This window comes from Sipha flava, unplaced genomic scaffold (genome assembly GCF_003268045.1).
Source record: "Sipha flava isolate LNK unplaced genomic scaffold, YSA_version1 18526_pilon_pilon, whole genome shotgun sequence".
NCBI lineage: Eukaryota > Metazoa > Arthropoda > Insecta > Hemiptera > Aphididae > Sipha > Sipha flava.
In genome coordinates, this window is record NW_020272327.1 from 1 (window position 1) to 18,567 (window position 18,567).

Below are 18,567 nucleotides of genomic sequence, written 5' to 3' on the forward strand. Positions count from 1 at the left end.
AACGGCTTCAGCGGGTACGATATCTCGTTGCCCATGTACGAGTACGCCAGGTACAGGCACGTGAGCACCACCGCCTGCAGTTCTGGTTCCGTGGCCACCCGCTCGTCCACCAGTTCTCGGACCAGCATGTACACGAACACCACGTTCGCCGGGTTTATGAACGGCACGTCCTGCGCAAAACACACAATACACATATATATTATTATAACGATTAATATATACTCACGTATTTAAATACGTTATGCATACGTTATTCGTTCTAGCGGGTGTTTGGGTAATGATTTCATTTGTGCGAGGGGATGGGGGAGGGTAGGTTTGAAGGGGATTTGCACGTTTTTGCATACTTTTCGTTATGCGTGTATACGATTATACATATTCTAATCGAACAAAACGTACAGCATTCATACTCAATTTTTACACGTTACCCGATTTTACTGCGAAGAGCTTTGATTTTAAGTTTTTCAACGATGTGTTCCACTCGTGGCCGAAAGTTATCAGCATGGTTTTTAGCTTTTAACCGTGTTTAATTCATTTAGCGAATTAAAAGAAAACTAACTCTAAAACAAATGTTAAATTTCATACACTTTATCCGATAAAACAATATTTAGATTTAAAATGTACATTCTCGACTAAAATATTGGAATAAAACTATGTTCCAAATCTCTGGTTCATAATACAGATTTAATGTTAAAGTTATATATATTACAAGCCACGTTTATACAAGAGTGTCATTTGAAAACGAATACATTATATTTTTATCACAATTCGTTTTATTCGTGTAAAATACGTGTAAAATACTTGAAATAACGAAACGGTTAAATTTAGGGTATAACCATTACGAGGATTCTCCCCAACCCGTTTGCCATCCATCATCATACTCAGTTACTGTTATTATACGATTTATCAAGTTTTCGGTTGTTAATAGTACTAAACATGTAATATGTATGTTGTATGGCATATGTGATATATAAAATACATAACCTAATGCAATTTATTTTTTCGATAGTGCCTTTGAAGATATAAATATATATAAATTTTAACGGTTACGTGCTCATGTTTAAATCGATGTCCTATTTTATTGGAACTGTATCTTGATGAATGCCTACAGCATACGCCCATAAAAACAGTTCGTACGTTATTAACTCGGACAAGAAATGTATGAAATGTATTTAGATAAAACCGCTTAAAAAGAGATCACACAGTGTGCATACACGTCATATGAAACGCATTAAGAAAATTCACATATATGTATTATATTTGAAATATTTTTGATATTTTTCAATACCTTTTCAGCAATAGGTGTTCCAATTATACTAATTTGAGAAATGTCAACTTAAAAATGTTCAAAAAAAAAAAAACTATACATTTATAATAGTCTGTATCACGTGTTATAACAATATTTCAAAAATGTCGTATTATGTATTATATATATATATATATATGTTACAAGTTAGCAATGTTAATCTAAATCTTTGCTTAACACGAGAAAAATATATTTATACAGTAATATAATTTTTCCTTGTTAAGATAAAAATGTAATTAATGCGCAATGAAGGGTACATCTATACTTGAACCAAAAAAGTAAACGAAATTGTTGACGTCAAATACGTCCGAGACAATTACATGTTTAATGTACTGTTTTTATTACAGAAATATTTGCATATATTTCGTTGTCTTACATTTTATCTGTGGACTTAATATTTACGAATCATACTGAAAATTCAAATTTAAATAGAGAATTTTCGATCCAGAAACAGTCATAATAATTTATAGTTTGTTGTTTAATCCAATTTATTATTTGATTAAATTATGCTTTGGAACGATATCACATAAACAAAGTACTGTCGTATATGAAACTCAATAATATATGCTGTGTATACATAAAATAATATTATTCCACACACAATCCATACAATCCCGGACATGTTAGGAATTGGTAGACAGGACTAGTGATTTTTTTCCATTTTTATTTTTTATATAAGATACCTTTCTCCCTACGAGTTTAGGTCCCATATACATCATATGTGTCAATTTATATTCCTTCAACTCTAATATATGTCAACGACTAATTTAATTTATTTTCCCTGTATAGGCTATTTTCACTTACACCAATGGACAGATATCAGATATATACATATATACACAAAATATTAACAAATAACTCTACATGCTGAATTCCGAAATGTTTAGTGTAACCATTCAATTTTGTTACCGGGTTAATGTATTTTTCTCAGTTGTTGTCTTAAAGTTTATTCTTTTAAAATTGAAAGTAAATTGTAACCGGACAGGTGACATTTATTTACATTCTTGTGAGTGTATATTGATGATCAAACGAGTTCATTGTATCAAACTGTTGCACTAAACGTAGAACACGAGTTGAAAGGGTTTACGGGCTTAGGGTTTAAAAAAAAAATGTGATTGATACCATTCAAAGAAAGTCAACCTTGATATTATAAAATAAACACGCTACAAATGAACAAAAAATTCAAAAGAACCAGGTCAATATTATACTTATAATACTTATACACTACTTATATGCTTCATGTCCCTATACCAATGTATCAATAAATTACTATAATCTTACAATCATACATGTGATTTTAGTTTGGAAATGCAGGGCTAATCAATTATCAATTTGCTGGTATATTTATTACAATAATATCTTGTATCCGTTGTAAGAAATAAAATAAAATGTAATATATAACATAAATTAATTTATGTTATTCCACCAAGCTGTTTAAAATTAAGTCTGTACGTTTATTTGTGTTGATTCAATTTCAGCTACCACAAGTGACTGCAAAACAACTGCTTAGTATTCCGTAATGGCACTAAGAATATATATTTTTAATCTGTCAGTGGGGTCTTTTCGACTATCCGATTTTTGTTTGATTCACTTGACGCCGGCACTATCATTAAATCCCGATTAAATCTCTTAATCCCTATATAAACATCTAACCGCCCTGACTAGTTTTCCGGTTAAAATCGGTATTGTAGTTTATTCTATTGGAAAATCTCTTAACGAGTTCAAATACATGTTTTCCCCTTATGTATTATGCGCTCAGCAGATTTGTAACGTATTCATAGCATTTAGTGTAATAAATTACATCTAGTAGTACAAATACACACATTAGCTATATGAACATAGTTATAGTACATTATGTATATTTTTTTTAATAAAATTTAAATTCATATCTTTTGTTATCATCTTTAAGGATGTTCGTAACACAGTATTTTAAAAATTGTTTTGTATTCAGGATTGCATCACTTGCGCTGTGAACACATACAGATATTTGTTAAATACAGCTGAAAATAGTATATTATTGTACTAAGTAAAATTTGTATTACTAAAATTTTTACTATTTCCTATTTTACATAGCTACTTTAATAGCCAATATCATATAACTTGAGAAAACCCAATTGACATTGATTAGTCATACATTTATCAAATGTATGTAATGGTTTATTATTTTGCAAAGTGTAACATCAGGTGTGACTTAATATTTATAAGCATGGCGCGAAAATGAAATATTTTCAAGAACTGATATCATAGGCGGACATTAAGGGGGTTGGTGGCATTACCCCCCAAATATTTTAGTATCCCCCCAAAATTGAAACTTTGTTATAAATGTTATTCGTTGTTTTTATAATTATCTGTTGGTTTTTTTGAAAATCGTAAAATAATAAATAATAAAAAACTATTTATAATAGCATTAACAATACCAATTAGTTCGGCTACATGCGAAAGAAGTTTCAGTGCAATGAAAAAAATAAAAACTTGGCTAAGGTTCAGCGATCTTGTAATACTATTTATTGAAAAATATAAAAAGTGATGATATTTTGAACATCTTTGCTGATATAAATAGATATTTGTCATTAAAATAAAATATTAATTATTTTTAAATATGTTATTTAGTGTTTTTTTTTAATACAATTTAAACATATCTTTATTTTTAATAGTAATAAGTTTTACTTGTGAAGAGGGTATGCAGGATAAAACCCCTGCGGGTTATTTTACATTGAATTATTATAGCCCCCCCAAAAAAAAAAAAAAATTCCGCCAAATGTCCGCCTATGACTGACACAGATCTTTAGTTTTTTAGATGTAGTCTATTTATTTATAAAAACAAATGTAATTCAAGCGTCATCTAGATTATTTCGTATAATGATAAATACTTATAGTTTTTGTTAACACGAGAAGAACATTCTCTGCTAACAACTATTGTTGTCTGAATTCGTGTATTTATAACAATTGTCTTACCTCATTTTTTAAATAATTATAATTACAAATTATTATAACAATTGGCACTATTATCGTACGTATTAAATATTCAAGTAGACTCGCATGGCGTGTGAACTAGTAGGATAGAAATGATTAAATTATTGATTCAGTACTATTATAATTATCCATAGAGAAACGAAAGAATTAGTGTCGGAGCATCATTAGCACACGCATTAAAATATGCACGTTTGAACTTTAATATTGTTATTATTTTTTAATATTTCATTAAAATGTTGAAATTGTTGATTTTGATGTATGCTATAGTGTTCGCATATTTCGTAGGTCACACGTCGAAAATATTGAGCAAGAACTGCAGTTGGCCGGCTGTTGTATTATACATTATATTGATGATGATTTTATCTGAAGGGGTGGGTGATGGGTGAAGTGATGTCCGAATGATTCATAGATTGTTCGCGTGGATACACATGTCTATAAAACAAACTAGATCGCCCCAAAATACAAATATTGGTATTCACTACGAAATGGAACAGGCGTATTTTTTATTTTTTTTTAATCTTATTACGACCAATAATCTAAATTAGACTTCGAACACGATAAAAGCTAACACCGCATAAATGCAATCATTAATCAAGATTAGAGCTGATATTTCATCTGAAATTTGGTGGGTCATCATAGTTATACCGAGTACGGGTGTCTTAAAATATCCTATATAACAACAACGAATGTCTCAATATCCGCTGATACACGACGAGACGGATATTAATGAATTAATTCTTTTACACGTAAAATCGTGTAACGCATGTTTACGTCAGTCAAATTTAGAAAACGTATCGTTACTAATGTCGCAGATTCTTCAAACTTTAGTAAAACGTGTTTCATTAAGTCGAATTTAACGTGGTGTATCTCATTATTCTTGAGCAGCTTAGAATTAATAGTATAAGATAATCTTACAATAATTTTATTTATGACCTATGGCTAGTTTATTTTATATCGATATTATTATCGGCTTTTGTATATTTGATGTAGGGTAGAGCAGAATTCATTAAGTATATTATAAGATATTATGCTTATAGATAAATATTTACTAATGCACAGTACTGTGGATATTATAAAGACAAAATCGATGTATGGTTAAATATGGATAATGAACAGCTTATTTATTGTTAATATGTGAGGATTTTTTAAAATTGAAAACATTTGCGCTTCGTTATAAAATTGAATTCATTTTGATGTATAATGTATAAACATGATTACAGATAGTTTGAAATTTTAAAATTCACGTAATGCGTTACCTATATACTGTATATGATATTAAATAACTAATGCAAAGTTGTTCATCGGAATTGCGCAATTGTTATACTGACCTAAATTTTACGTTAAACTGAAAATCCAGTAACAAACTAAAAAAAGTTTACGAGAATTAATAACAATATTAACAACATATTATTATAGTTCAAAATACAATGTTGACTTCAAAATTAGTTTTTGTTATAGTACAAATAATAGAAGCTTCATTATATTAATAGTTTTGCATTATATTTTTAGAGATTGTTCTCAAATATGCAAATTTTCTTTACCTTATAATTTTGTCCATACGTAGTCTCTTTGATAACATCTATTAATATATTATTTATGTAACTTTTTTTGATGATGGATCAAAAGAAAAAAATTAAAATATTATTAATTAAAAAAACTAATTTACATAAAATATGGTTAATATATAATTATGACTGGCAAATTAAAAAAAAAAACATTTATAGGTTATTGTAGAAATATTCAACGATATATTTTGTAAACAATTAAATTATATGACTATAGTACTCATCGTATCATATGTACGATGTATATAATGTTATCTATAAATTTTACTTATTGTATTCAAATATTTAATAATATTAAATTTGATATCAATTTGTTTCTATACAGTATTTAATATTTTTGGAATTTTTATTTCAGCATACGAGTTTTATAGCTGAAAAAATCAATATTTTGTTTATATGTATATAGATTTTTTTATTTTTTTGAAATATACAAATAAAAATTTGAATAAATAAAAAAACACAGTAAATAAAACACATAAATGCGATTTAGAAGAGCCATAATCGGTTTGCTATTGAGAACTATTTATTTTATATGTAGGTAATTTAAAAAACAAATTAGTGAAATAAATACATTATGTATTAGACTTTAAAATGACTTAGATGCACGCACGTTTTACAGTGTATCGGTTAGTTTATCCCAACAACAAATTACTATATACGCGTTGTCAAAAGTGTGTTAAAACTGAAAGCGAATGATAGTCATGCTAACATGTTAACTGAATTGTTCCTTTTGTCTCTTTATTATTTCGTTTTAGAACTTTTAACGGAAGTCGATTCGTTCAACATTTATAATAGTTTGTTACTTGTAATAAAAGTTAAAACATTTTTCGTAAAATATTTTATTGGCCATTTCGATTTCAAAAGTTGGTCATACATTTCGGTGGGTTTTTTTTACTCAAGAAAAATCTAGACTTTTAAATTTATGTACGATTTAATAGCCGTGAAAACATTTTTGACGGAAAAGTTTTGTACTACGCAAAAAAACTCATTGGTATACCCACATACACAAATTACATACTTTCCTAGGGTTTAACGTCATTAACAGCAAAATATTCTAGTTGTTATTTTTATTCGTTGCTGATTACTATGATAACTGGTCAAAAATACGTCGAATTTATAAAATACCATAGAATATACGGTAACCATAAACAAAATGTAAGAAAAAATAACTAGAGGAAATAGTGGAAAAAATATTTGTAAGTTAAACAAGAAAAACTATTTATGTTTATAAATTGAAAAATTGCAATTCACTTAATAAAAACAAACCAAGAGATAATATTGTGTTTGTTTTGCTATTTTATTCGATTTTTAAAACGATTGATCTGTACATTTTTAAATTATTAAAGTCATTAGGTTAACGAAAAAAGAACATCGTATGTATCATTAATATTTAAATACATATTTTTATTGAAATTAATTAATTTAATATTTTTAAACATTTCAAATGATTGAATTATTTTTGAGAATTTTTTTTGAATACTAAGACACATATTATATGTTATAACCGCACATTTTATTAAAATCTACAGTTTTGTGTAAACATATTATATCATATAAATGTATGGCGTAGGAATACCGTTCCTCAAATAAAATTAAAATTGTCAAAAGATTATAATTTTTCCACCGACCGACTCGGATGGCGCCATAGAAATACTGGAAAAAAAATTTATCAAAGGGTTTGAACGAGGTAGACTTTCCAAGGATAATACGTTTCCAAGAAGATACGAAACGTAAATATTTCATATAATTCCGCATTTTTTATTTTTATTTTTTTCGATCAATTACTCGCGATATGTTTATTTTCAACGGAACGAAGTCACTGATATTTCAATAAGAAATCAAACTACGTTTGCCGAAGAATGCAAATCTGTTTTCAGAACCCCGCGCTGCCGAGCAGGTTGATCACAGGAGTACGGGGAAAACGTTTCCGATCCCCGCAGCACGGACGGTACGGATATTCGTATCGTCGCAGAGGTGTGTGGGTGGACGGGTATGCACGCGCGCGTGCGTATGTCGTACACCACGCGAGCTGGGCACGTATGATCTCGGAGCGAATTATTGACCCGCGGTTTCCTGGTAGCGTGTTGTACTTTAGCAGAATACGACGCGCGGTGGCGGACCGCGGCAACGCGTAATGACGTTTTCACGTGAGGTACAAGCACAATTCTCTGGCGGAAAGAATAGAAAGGACCCTCCCCCCCGTAACGTCGGTGTTACACGTTCAATAACGGTGATGTTTACAAAGAACCGCAAAACGGCTCGTTTAGGATTTCGTGTTTTTACGGGATTGCGTGAGAGCGTATGTAAATATTGATTAAATTAAGTGTATACGTACGCCATCGCGTTGAGTCTTTCTCACTTCCATTTTCAAACTTTTTCTGTTTCTCTGTATCTCTCTCTGTTTCTCTCTCTCTTTCTTTCACCTCTTCTTTTCTGAAGATGCAGCAAGTATATTAGATGGACAGTATTGTACTACACTTTTACACTTGTTCTATACTGTTACGTAAAGGATAATGGAAGGTCGACAAGTGTTTTTATATACGCACGGTCGTCGACGGAATTTTGTTTCACCCTCGTTTTCCGGCTCAGGAAGGAGTTGTGTATACTCACGGGACTACCGGGGGTATGCCGATGACGACTACAGGCTATATAACCGACGCGTACACATTAATTTATTGCGACGGTGAGCGAAACGGGGGCGACGTCCAAAAGGGGAAAATTGCGTTTTCACTCTTAAGTTATAGTACACGTCATCGGACCGTCAATATGGCAAAGAGTGCAACTGTATGGTGTAAGGGGAGAACCACCACGCGCGTGTCTATAGAGTTGTGACGGAGCGGCGACGTCTTCTGCAGGACAGGGTAGAATGGTGGTCGTGGGGGTAAGGTTTAAGGGTCGATGAGGAGGGTGGTTATACGTGAGAGAGTTGATGGTGTAGTACGATGGAGGGTGCGGCGACGGTGACGGCGAACTTGACGTAAATCACGCAGCGCGCACAGCCTGACACTCGGTGGTGGGTGAGGGATGGTAGTGGTGTGGGGCGTGTACGCTACTACTATTGCGTGCCGGTCGAGGGTGGTGGCTGTGTCAGCAGTGGCGGAGAAGTGGACGCGAGAGGGACGAATCGTTTGCAAAACGGTGCGGTGGCGGTGCTATAAGAATATCAATGAGGAAATATTATACGGTTTACGTTGTACACACAAATATGTGAGCCCGACTTGTAATACGATTATGTGTGTATATATATATGTAATGCGCAGCAAGCGCTAACCGTTCCGCTACAAATGTTGAATAAATATACGACATAGGTATCCTATAAGTATAGCGATAAATATTCCGTTCAAATGCTATTTGATGTAACGCGTATTCGTATTTGAACCTGAGGCATGGACACGACATTTATAACGAGTCGGATTCAAATGATTGGTGGTGAACGGTGAATAGGGGTTTAATAATAACAATATTACTTATTGCAACGCTACAACCGTAAATTGTGTGTTTACCTGCCATCCTTGTATGAGCAAGCTCCTGTCTACGGTTCTCAACCACATGACCGCGTCACCGGCCTGAAAATCGTTGAGCTTGTAGCACTTGTGGTGCAAGTAGATGCCCAAGCACTTGAGCAACTCGGACGTGCTGGCCTGTATGACGGTCTTGCGGGGCACCAGGCTGTGGCATGTGTGCGACGGTACTAGCGTGGCTCTAGGCACGAGCTTGTCGGTGCGACCGCCCACACCACCGCTGTTGTTGTTAGCCACGTCCAGCCCGGTGGTGGTGGCCGACCTTCGGACACTGTTAGACTTGCCGCAGTCCACATTGGCGTTGGTGTCCACCAGCGGTTGCCGGCACGTGAGCAATTGCTTGTTGGACTTGGTGCTGCCGGTTGTCACGCCGCTGCCACCGTTGTCCAGTTTCTTCTTGTTCTGCGACGTGCTGAACCGCTTCCAGCTGAGCGCATTGATCAGAGCCGAATGTTTCTTCAAGCTCTTCTCCAACGTGCCTTTCTGCGGATGTGACTCGCCACCGCCACCGGTGGCCAATTTGCAATTGTTCTCCAGGTTGTTGATGTTGTTGATATTGTTGTTGTTGTTGATGATGTTGTTGTTGATGGTGTTGATATTAATGTTGGCCGGCAGCATCATGGATATACTACGGCCTGCCATTACGTCGGCGTGCCGGCGCTTGGTCAACTGCTCGTACGTGAAGCTGCTGAGCGTGAACTCGGCCGCGCTGGCACTGCTGGCCATGGCCGGGTAGACGGATTTGCGATCTTTGGGACTGATGCTGAGCACTGTGCCCATGGTGGACAACCGTGCTGATGACAGTGTCAGTACAGGTCCCGCGGCAACAGCAGTTGCCTCCACAACCGCTTCCGCCGGCGCCGGTGTTGTAGGGCAACGATTTTCGAGCAACGCGCGAGTGCAGCCTAATCGTCGCGATGCACTGTTCCACTAACAGTGGTGCAGATGTTGAATCAGGTGATGCTCACGGTCGTGGTTTCGGTGGTGATAATGGTGGTAGTGGTGGTGATGATGGTGGTAGTGGTGGTGATGGCGGTGGCAGCGGCGGCGTCGCTGGCCGTGGCCGACCGCGGCCGTCCTGCTCGCGGTGTCGGCACCGCAGCACATTCGGGGCGCGGGGAGCAGCGAACGCTGAGTCGTTCGGCGGCGGCCACGGGGATCAGGTAACGACGAGATGCGGACCGGTCCGGACCGGTTGGATCGGAATACCCGGAAAACGGGACGACGGTGAAAAACGGACCACGAGGCCCGAGAGATCTGCTGTGCGTGTTGCGGACGCGAAACCCGAACTTATCGCGTACACGACTGGCTGCGACACGGTCGCGACGGTGTGCAGCTGACGGCGGTGGTGAGCGCTAATTCCGGGGCATCCCCTGCAGCACACTAGCGTTCGGGCTGTCGCGCACCCACCGCCGCGATACGCGTTATGCGCGCGTGCGTGTGCGTTATGCGTGCGCTCGCGCGTGTGCAAGCGTGTGCTGGATAGCGATCTCGCGTAAGTGTGCGCGTGTGCGTACGGCGACGGCAGCGACAGCGGTGGCCGTCGATAGTGTGGTGCACTCGAGAGGGTGGTGGGCCCGGGGAGCTTTTTTACGACGACGCCGTCGCGCCACCGCTGTCGTCGGCACCGAGGCCGGTCGATACGCTCACCGGGACCGTGTGCGGACGGGGCGCGCACGCGCTCCGGTCGTCCACCGCTACCCGCCACCACCCGCGGCCCATCGTCCCGGACGCGCAACGGCCATTATTAATTACTATGAGCCGATTTTCGGATGCCATGCAGCGCGGCGGCGTAACTATTACTACGGTCGCGGTAGGTACGCAACGGGATAATAACGGCACTACCGTCGCGTAGGGGTCTCTCGGCCGTCCGCGTGTTACGTATTACGTACAAACACATTTGTACGTGCTACGTTTAGTATGTGGTCCGATTCTAGATCAAGGAGAATTAAAATGATCCGATCGATATCCACCGAGCACAAAAATCCTCAAGCAAAAACTACACATACGGTGTCCCATTTACTATCGTCCGAAAAATATGTTTCATGGATCGGATCCTGGCTAATAAAAATAAATTGTCCCGTCACCAATGACGACCAATTGAAAATCCTATAGTGAAAAAACACATAAAAGACCGACTTCTCGTGCACAACGATTGAACAACTGTAGCGTTGTTATTCATGTTACTATAAGGCTATCATAAATATTATACTACCATTTGGTCCGACTACCCGTTTGTATTTGAATATCTCGACTTTTTTGTCGGTACTATTGACTAGAGATTATTTTGGTCGATTGAGTGGTGGTTTTTCGATCGGTGTATTCGAACCTCGATATTTTTATTAGATTTCAACCGGCAAAAGAATAACATTTTAAACGTTTAATGCTTTTAAGATGAGCGGAAAAAAAATTAGGAATAAGAAATCTGTTTTTTTTTTGCATTTTTCTCTCGTGTTGAGAAAACATGCCATCGTGGTGACACAATAATAAGTACTCTGTTCACGGATATAAAATCTTAAGCGATTCTATCACATTATTATACTCAGTGTTTGTGTTGTAATTATGGAATTACGCGTGTTCGCAGCTATTTGCAATCGGCAAGTATGATCGCAGATACGATAAATAATAAATTTTTATAGTTTTGGAATTCTCTGGATGGTCGAAATCATGTCAAACTTCATAGTCTAGACGTCTTCCATCTTGTAAGTAAGTCCCAACTGATCTGGGTCAGGTCGTGTTTTATATTTTCGATTATGAAATTGTTTTCAAGATTAAGTCGTAAATCTGTCTCATATATCACATGTGGCTGCGACGCATTATTTTTTTCCATACATATAAAATTACGCACATAAATATATATAAACCATATATGTCCATATATTACATCATTTATAAAATTCTCACGTGACCTGGTTTACTTAATGTTTACTTCCTCGTATGCAAGTATCACACGTACTATTTGAGATAAGAAAACTTATATATCAAATGTATTAGTAACCGTATCGATTTGTAATGAATTATGGTTCATCCGGAAAAACTGATAAAAAATAAAAAAAGAGTGGTTATTGTTTCAAACCGTTATTAATAATAAAAATAATAAAAATAAATCGGGTGACGTGAGGTACAATTTTAACCGAGTAAAAGATTTTTTCTCATTATTCTCAGATGCTTTTGTTCGGACAGATGGATTAACTTTAACAAATTTCAGTTATAATCATGGTAAAATGAAATACCTGTCAGACTTCGGGTATTTTTTGATTGATTGAAATGTATTATTTTCCACGTTATATGAATATTATATTGTATTTGTAATTCTTATTTTTGTAGACAATTAGTGTAGATACAAAGAAAAAACATATCCATATTTTAATAAATTAATATATTTATCTAACACTGCAGTATCTATATAGATATCACAAATTCATAATTTACAAAAACATTAGTGTTTGCTCTTATTTATTGTGTCGAATTAATGAAATATTCGTCCGAAATAATCGACGTGAATATTGGTCGATATTAATTTATTATTTTACTGTTGGAGTAAACAAAAACTGAAAAAAATAATATATCTTTACTAAATTATTGTAGTTTGCATTGTCCATCGATTTTATTTAACAGTTATTTGTGTTTGTTCTTGATAAATATCTATTACCAAAAGTGTGTTAAAAATGGTAAACTTAAAGTTATTAATTACAAATTATTATCGATTTGTTTTACTATAGGACACATTGTTAAATAAAGTAATACAAATTATAGTAACAAATATTTGTCAATCTTTCAAATGATATTGGATGGAATTGTTTCATATTGAAAAGTAATTTTAATTGTTTAAAAATCAATTTTTAAAAAGTAATTTTATTTATTTGTTTTATATATTTTCTAATATATAACTTATATTTATATTATGTATAGAGTCACTATGTGCTCGGTACTTTTAGGTTCGGGTTATTTATTTCGATCAATATATTTCTAAATAAATTCACTATAACACAATGTTTCATTCTGATCAAATGTAAAATAATAAAATGAATATATCCTTCAGGTGTAAGTAAAGTATACGTATTGGTAAGATGATTTTTTGTCATTTTCTGATGATTGTATCGTACGATTAAATGCATTATATTTATACAATAAAATATAATTGGTTTAAATCATCGTGTATTTAATGTCAAAGAAAATAAATAAATACATCAATAAATCATAATACTTGTAGCATTTGGCCTAACTGTTGTCTGTATTTTGTTTGTCTGTTTTTTTTATTTATTATTATTTTGTCAATGATGATTCATAGTGCATTGGCCCCGTGGGGTATGCTGCTCCCCGTTGGAAAATATTTAAATAGGGTGAATTAGACCCGGTGAATGCTACGGCGCTCGCCCTCGCTGTGCCATGAAACATAGCATTAGCAACTCATGTCGTTGAACTATTTTGTTTAGTTTGTCACATAACTAAAAATTCACATCAATTAGATTTTCAAAATAATACCTACATCAACAATAAATAATATTTTCACGGATGGCTTGTCAAATTTAATTTTAAAATATGATATATTTGAATTTTCTACAAACTATATTATGTGTTATGTATTATTTTGTTTATTTGGTCTTTGTAATACAATGTAGTGATAGATATATATTAAATTATAGGCAATAGCCAATAGGCGATATTAAACAATTTGCACAGGAATCAAATAATTAAACAGTTTATTAATGACTCTATCCCATAGCTAGTCGATCTTTCTAGAAATATAGGTCGATCATTATAAAAATTAATTTTACCACTATCGGTCAATCGCGTAATAAATAATCGGATAATGAGAATAGTAGATTATTATTATAAAAGAACAATAAACACAAGTGTGCTGCGGAACACTGGTTGAGAAAGACTGTCACAGTTTACACTGTAAACGTGCTCATGTCAGTTTGGTTTTGAGGTATATTTATAATAAGATTCAAAACATGACTGATATAAACTATGTCAGAGATCATATTAACTGGACTTGCTCTTTTACATATTCACGGTAATATTGACGGAAATGTAAATAGAGTCACTGATAGATTCTTAAAACCAAAAAAAAAATTATATTTTGCTTTATAATTTTAAGTTAAATCGTATTCAATATTTTTTAATTATTTTTTACTAATACATCTTAAATAAAGAGTATTCTTTTCAATGTGCCAATCTAATTTTTTTACATTTTTAGTTGAAAGTTTATTATTTTCTATTTTAAAAAAATATTTATCATAATACTTATAATATTATAAAATTATTGAACAATATAAAATGATTCCCCTCATAGTTACTCTGGATTCGCGCCAGTCATAATAATACTTTATTAAAATTAACGATTTTATTGCATATTTCAAGAAAAATCTACTTGGCAGTTATGATGAGAAATTTTTTCTTTACATTTGATTTTTTTTTATAATTATTTTGGTTTTTGTTGAAAGTGGCAAAGAATTATTTTCAACGATATATTATTGTAGAAGTACATAATTAAATATTTACTTATATATTTCCTGATTTCGTTTCTATATCCGCTCATATATCAATTAATTAGATGTTTAACGTTAATTATGTAATGGCTTGAGATTTTGTCACGTAACTAGTTTTTTGATAAAAACTAGAAATTAAAAAATAATAATTAAAGCCTTAGTAATCTTTAGTAATGGTATTTGGAATGAAAAATATTTTTAAAATTGATTTTTATCTCTTTAATATATAAATTACCATAAGTATTATGAAAATTAATTATATTTTATATCATACTGCATAATTTTTCATGAAAATAACTTAAATTTAAATATAACGTGTAAATATTCTTAGTAAAGTTTGATTAACTTTAAAACCAAAACCGACTGCAACTATTACAGATTATTGATTTTATTTGGTCGCAGTAGAAATTTAGAAAATATTTTATACTTATTTTAGTTTTATTAATTTAATATTGAGATAAACGAACGAGAAAATATGTGCAGTAACTATCTTTTACGTAGATTATCTATAAATCAATCGACATATGAAGTCATTTGAAGACTCCAATATTTCACTCTACGTCATTTTATTGACAGCAGTAGTGTATATTCTTATAATTACGAATAATTCATGATGATATAATTAATTGCATTTAACTAATATTTGGACAGATATTTAATTTACACTTTCAAATTAAATTCATACTTGTTGCATCCAAATGGCTGATATCATTTAAGTTACCTTCTAATTAATTTTAAAACAATAAACTTAGGTACTCAATTAACTCGCAAATGTTTGTTGTTTCTGTAACTATTTTACACCATTACGAAATACTATTTAAAAACAAAATGTTGTAAGTGCATAGTAAATCATGCAAATTAATACGTTCAATCAATATATAGCTCAATATACGAGAGAAACAATAACGGTGTATTTATTTAAAAATGTTGATGACTAATGAAACGATTTGCGATTTCGAGATCAATAGTAAAACGTAAAACGATTTAAATTTTAGTATCAATATTAGTTTATTTTTTCTAGAAAAACTACTCCAATCAAATGTTTTTGGAACGGATTCAGTGCATTTTCTTAATGAACATTTCCTGTGTAACGGAAAATGCGACGTGACAGACGCAAGCGAAATAATAACTCATGTAGTCCCGGAGGACGGATAAAGAGGGGAAAAAGTTATTTCTCAGCTGCCCTATTGCTGCTGCAGTCCTCTTTGAGACGTGTCGTGTACGTTTTCTGTGCAACTTATTTTCTCGGTTACGTTTAGTTTTTTCGCATCGGAACGGCTGGGTGGGCTTGTACCTTATACGACTTGTACGACGTAAGATACATGTTGTACACTATACATTATGTTTATTGTTTACTTATATATATATACATTTTTTCTTTAATGCTATTTATTGTAATTTTTTTTTCACACATCGACGCCCGTGTCTATCTGATTTGCTGGTTGGGTTTCCATCATATGTAAAACTTTTCACTCGTGCGTAATACCATAAGGGTGTGCAACGAAATACCATTTGCGTGCATATTTACTTGCACCCCATAAACATACACTATATAACATATGATGTGTACAACACGAATTTCTATAACATAAAATTCTCGTAAAAAGAAAATCCCATTGCACGTCGGTTTCTTCTTTTGCAACGGGCGCGAGTAAATCTTGGGTGGGTGTAGTACGGAAGTATGTATGCTTCCCAGGGCGCAGGTTTATATTCACAATACGATTCTTATTCTGTGGAAGCTCCCGAAATGTCCAACCACGCATGTGTCCTCGCGAACACTGGCCTTTTTTTCGTATAGGTACTCGCATATTAATTCCGTACATATTGGGGGCCGGTGGCAAGCACGTCAATCAATCATGATGTAATGAGACCACAAATATTGGTTGAACGTCATATTATTATAAATTTTAACAATAATATAACATAACCAAACGATTAAAACTTTCGTTGAACCGGAATATGAATTAAAGTGTACTTTTAAATTTAATTGCAGGAACATATTGGCCATATTATACGATACTTCTCCCGTCAACCGTTATTCTAGTTTAAAATACGTATCTACACATATATATGTATGTATGTATGTATAAGGACATAACTACATATCCGTATATGGCGTAAAATTTGTTTACATAAAATATGATTAAAAGGAATTTAAACTAACCGATCATACATTAGTATATTTCAGTATACTATTAAACAAAACGAAATAATTTACTTGAAACTTATTATACTCATATGTACTCATATATTGACATAAATATATGTATGTACATATATATATATATATATATATATATATATATATATATATATATATATATATATATATACTAGCTGAACCCGTGCACTTCGTAGCCCATATATAGAATTCACCCGTGTGCAGTTATTGCTTTCTCTAAATGCAATTCTTAAATCAGATGTTTATTATTTACCTTCTTTCTTTTTTTGATCCCCTAGCAACAAACGAATATAATACTATAAACGACGTAAATTTTCATACGAAAATAATAACACGTAGGTTGTACAGTTAAAATTAGTTTTATAATAATTAATAGCGGACTCCTGTGCGCTTCGCAGCACCAACACAAAAATGCAATAAAAATCATTTATTTTTTCTAAATTCTTTATTATTAATCCAACACATTTGTGTGAACAATATTCTTTGTTTGTCCATTTGGGGCATACACAAATAAACAATTTGGAGTGCCAACTCTTGAACAGGCCACGTATAATTGCCCGTACGAAAAACACGGCTCCTCCAAATCCAAACCGCATACTTGGAGCGTTTGTCCTTGTGCCTTATTGATGGACATAGCGAATGATAGGCGCACGGGAAATTGCAACCGTTTGAATTCAAATGGCATGTCTGTTGGTATCAGAGGAATACGTGGGATGAGTACAAATTCCCCTTCACTTTGCCAGTCAATATTGTGGCTTCGATTAAATTCGGCTCAATCTTTTTACAGCTAATCTTGTGCCGTTGCACAGTTTTGGTGCATTCAAATTCCGTAGTAAAATAATTGATGAGCCGTACTTCAAATTCAAGAAATGCGGCGGTATACCGGGTGGTTCTAACGAATTCAAAAATTCAACTGGATAGTTGACTGCATCATCTTCATTCAATGCGCTATCAATAGATTTGTATGATATTACTGCACCAGGCAATTTTTCTTGGATGAGATAATTGATAGCATTGACTTGCACATTTTTTGGTGCCAGAATTGCGCGTTCACTCAACCATTGTGATTCCTGTGATTCTGGATAATATTTGGAAACATTCGTTCAATCAATTCTTCTTTTGATTGGAGAATTGTACAAAAATTGTTTGGCAAACTAATTAAACCGTTTGTGTTATCAATTTGAACTTTGCCATTTCCGATTTCCAACAATTGCTTCGAAAACCGATCTGCAGATTGATCATTCTGCAACTGAACACGCATGTTTATGTTTAGCGTCAATTTTCGCACATATCTCCACATGAAAGAAGACTTTAGGCACGCATTGATCTCATCTGCCGGTGTTGAGCGTGGAATTAAGGGAAGTGTTTGCCTAAAATCACCTGACAATAATATCAATGCACCACTAAAAATGTTTTGATTGCCACGCAGATCTAGCATTGTGCGGTGTATTGCTTCAAGTGATTTTTTGTGCGTCATTGTACATTCATCCAATAAAATAATTGCTGTTTGCTGCAAAACTTTCGCCAT

The 18,567-nt window shown here is 33.8% G+C and overlaps 2 protein-coding genes across 2 annotated transcripts; both read right to left on the reverse strand.

Moving 5' to 3' along the window:
• Positions 1-6: 6 nt before the first annotated feature.
• On the reverse strand, positions 7-10,163 carry LOC112681088 (cyclin-dependent kinase 5 activator 1-like; the record flags this gene model as incomplete). The annotated part of the gene is made up of 2 exons (XM_025551357.1): positions 9,345-10,163; positions 7-170 (listed from the first exon to the last, which is right to left on the reverse strand). Coding segments are annotated over exons 1-2 (962 nt in total), but the record flags the coding sequence as incomplete, so codon positions are not given.
• Positions 10,164-17,800: 7,637 nt separating this feature from the next.
• Positions 17,801-18,567, reverse strand: LOC112681084 (ATP-dependent DNA helicase PIF1-like). The gene is made up of 2 exons (XM_025551350.1): positions 18,204-18,567; positions 17,801-18,117 (listed from the first exon to the last, which is right to left on the reverse strand). The coding sequence occupies exons 1-2, from the start codon at positions 18,565-18,567 to the stop codon at positions 17,801-17,803; spliced, it is 681 nt and encodes a 226-aa protein (XP_025407135.1).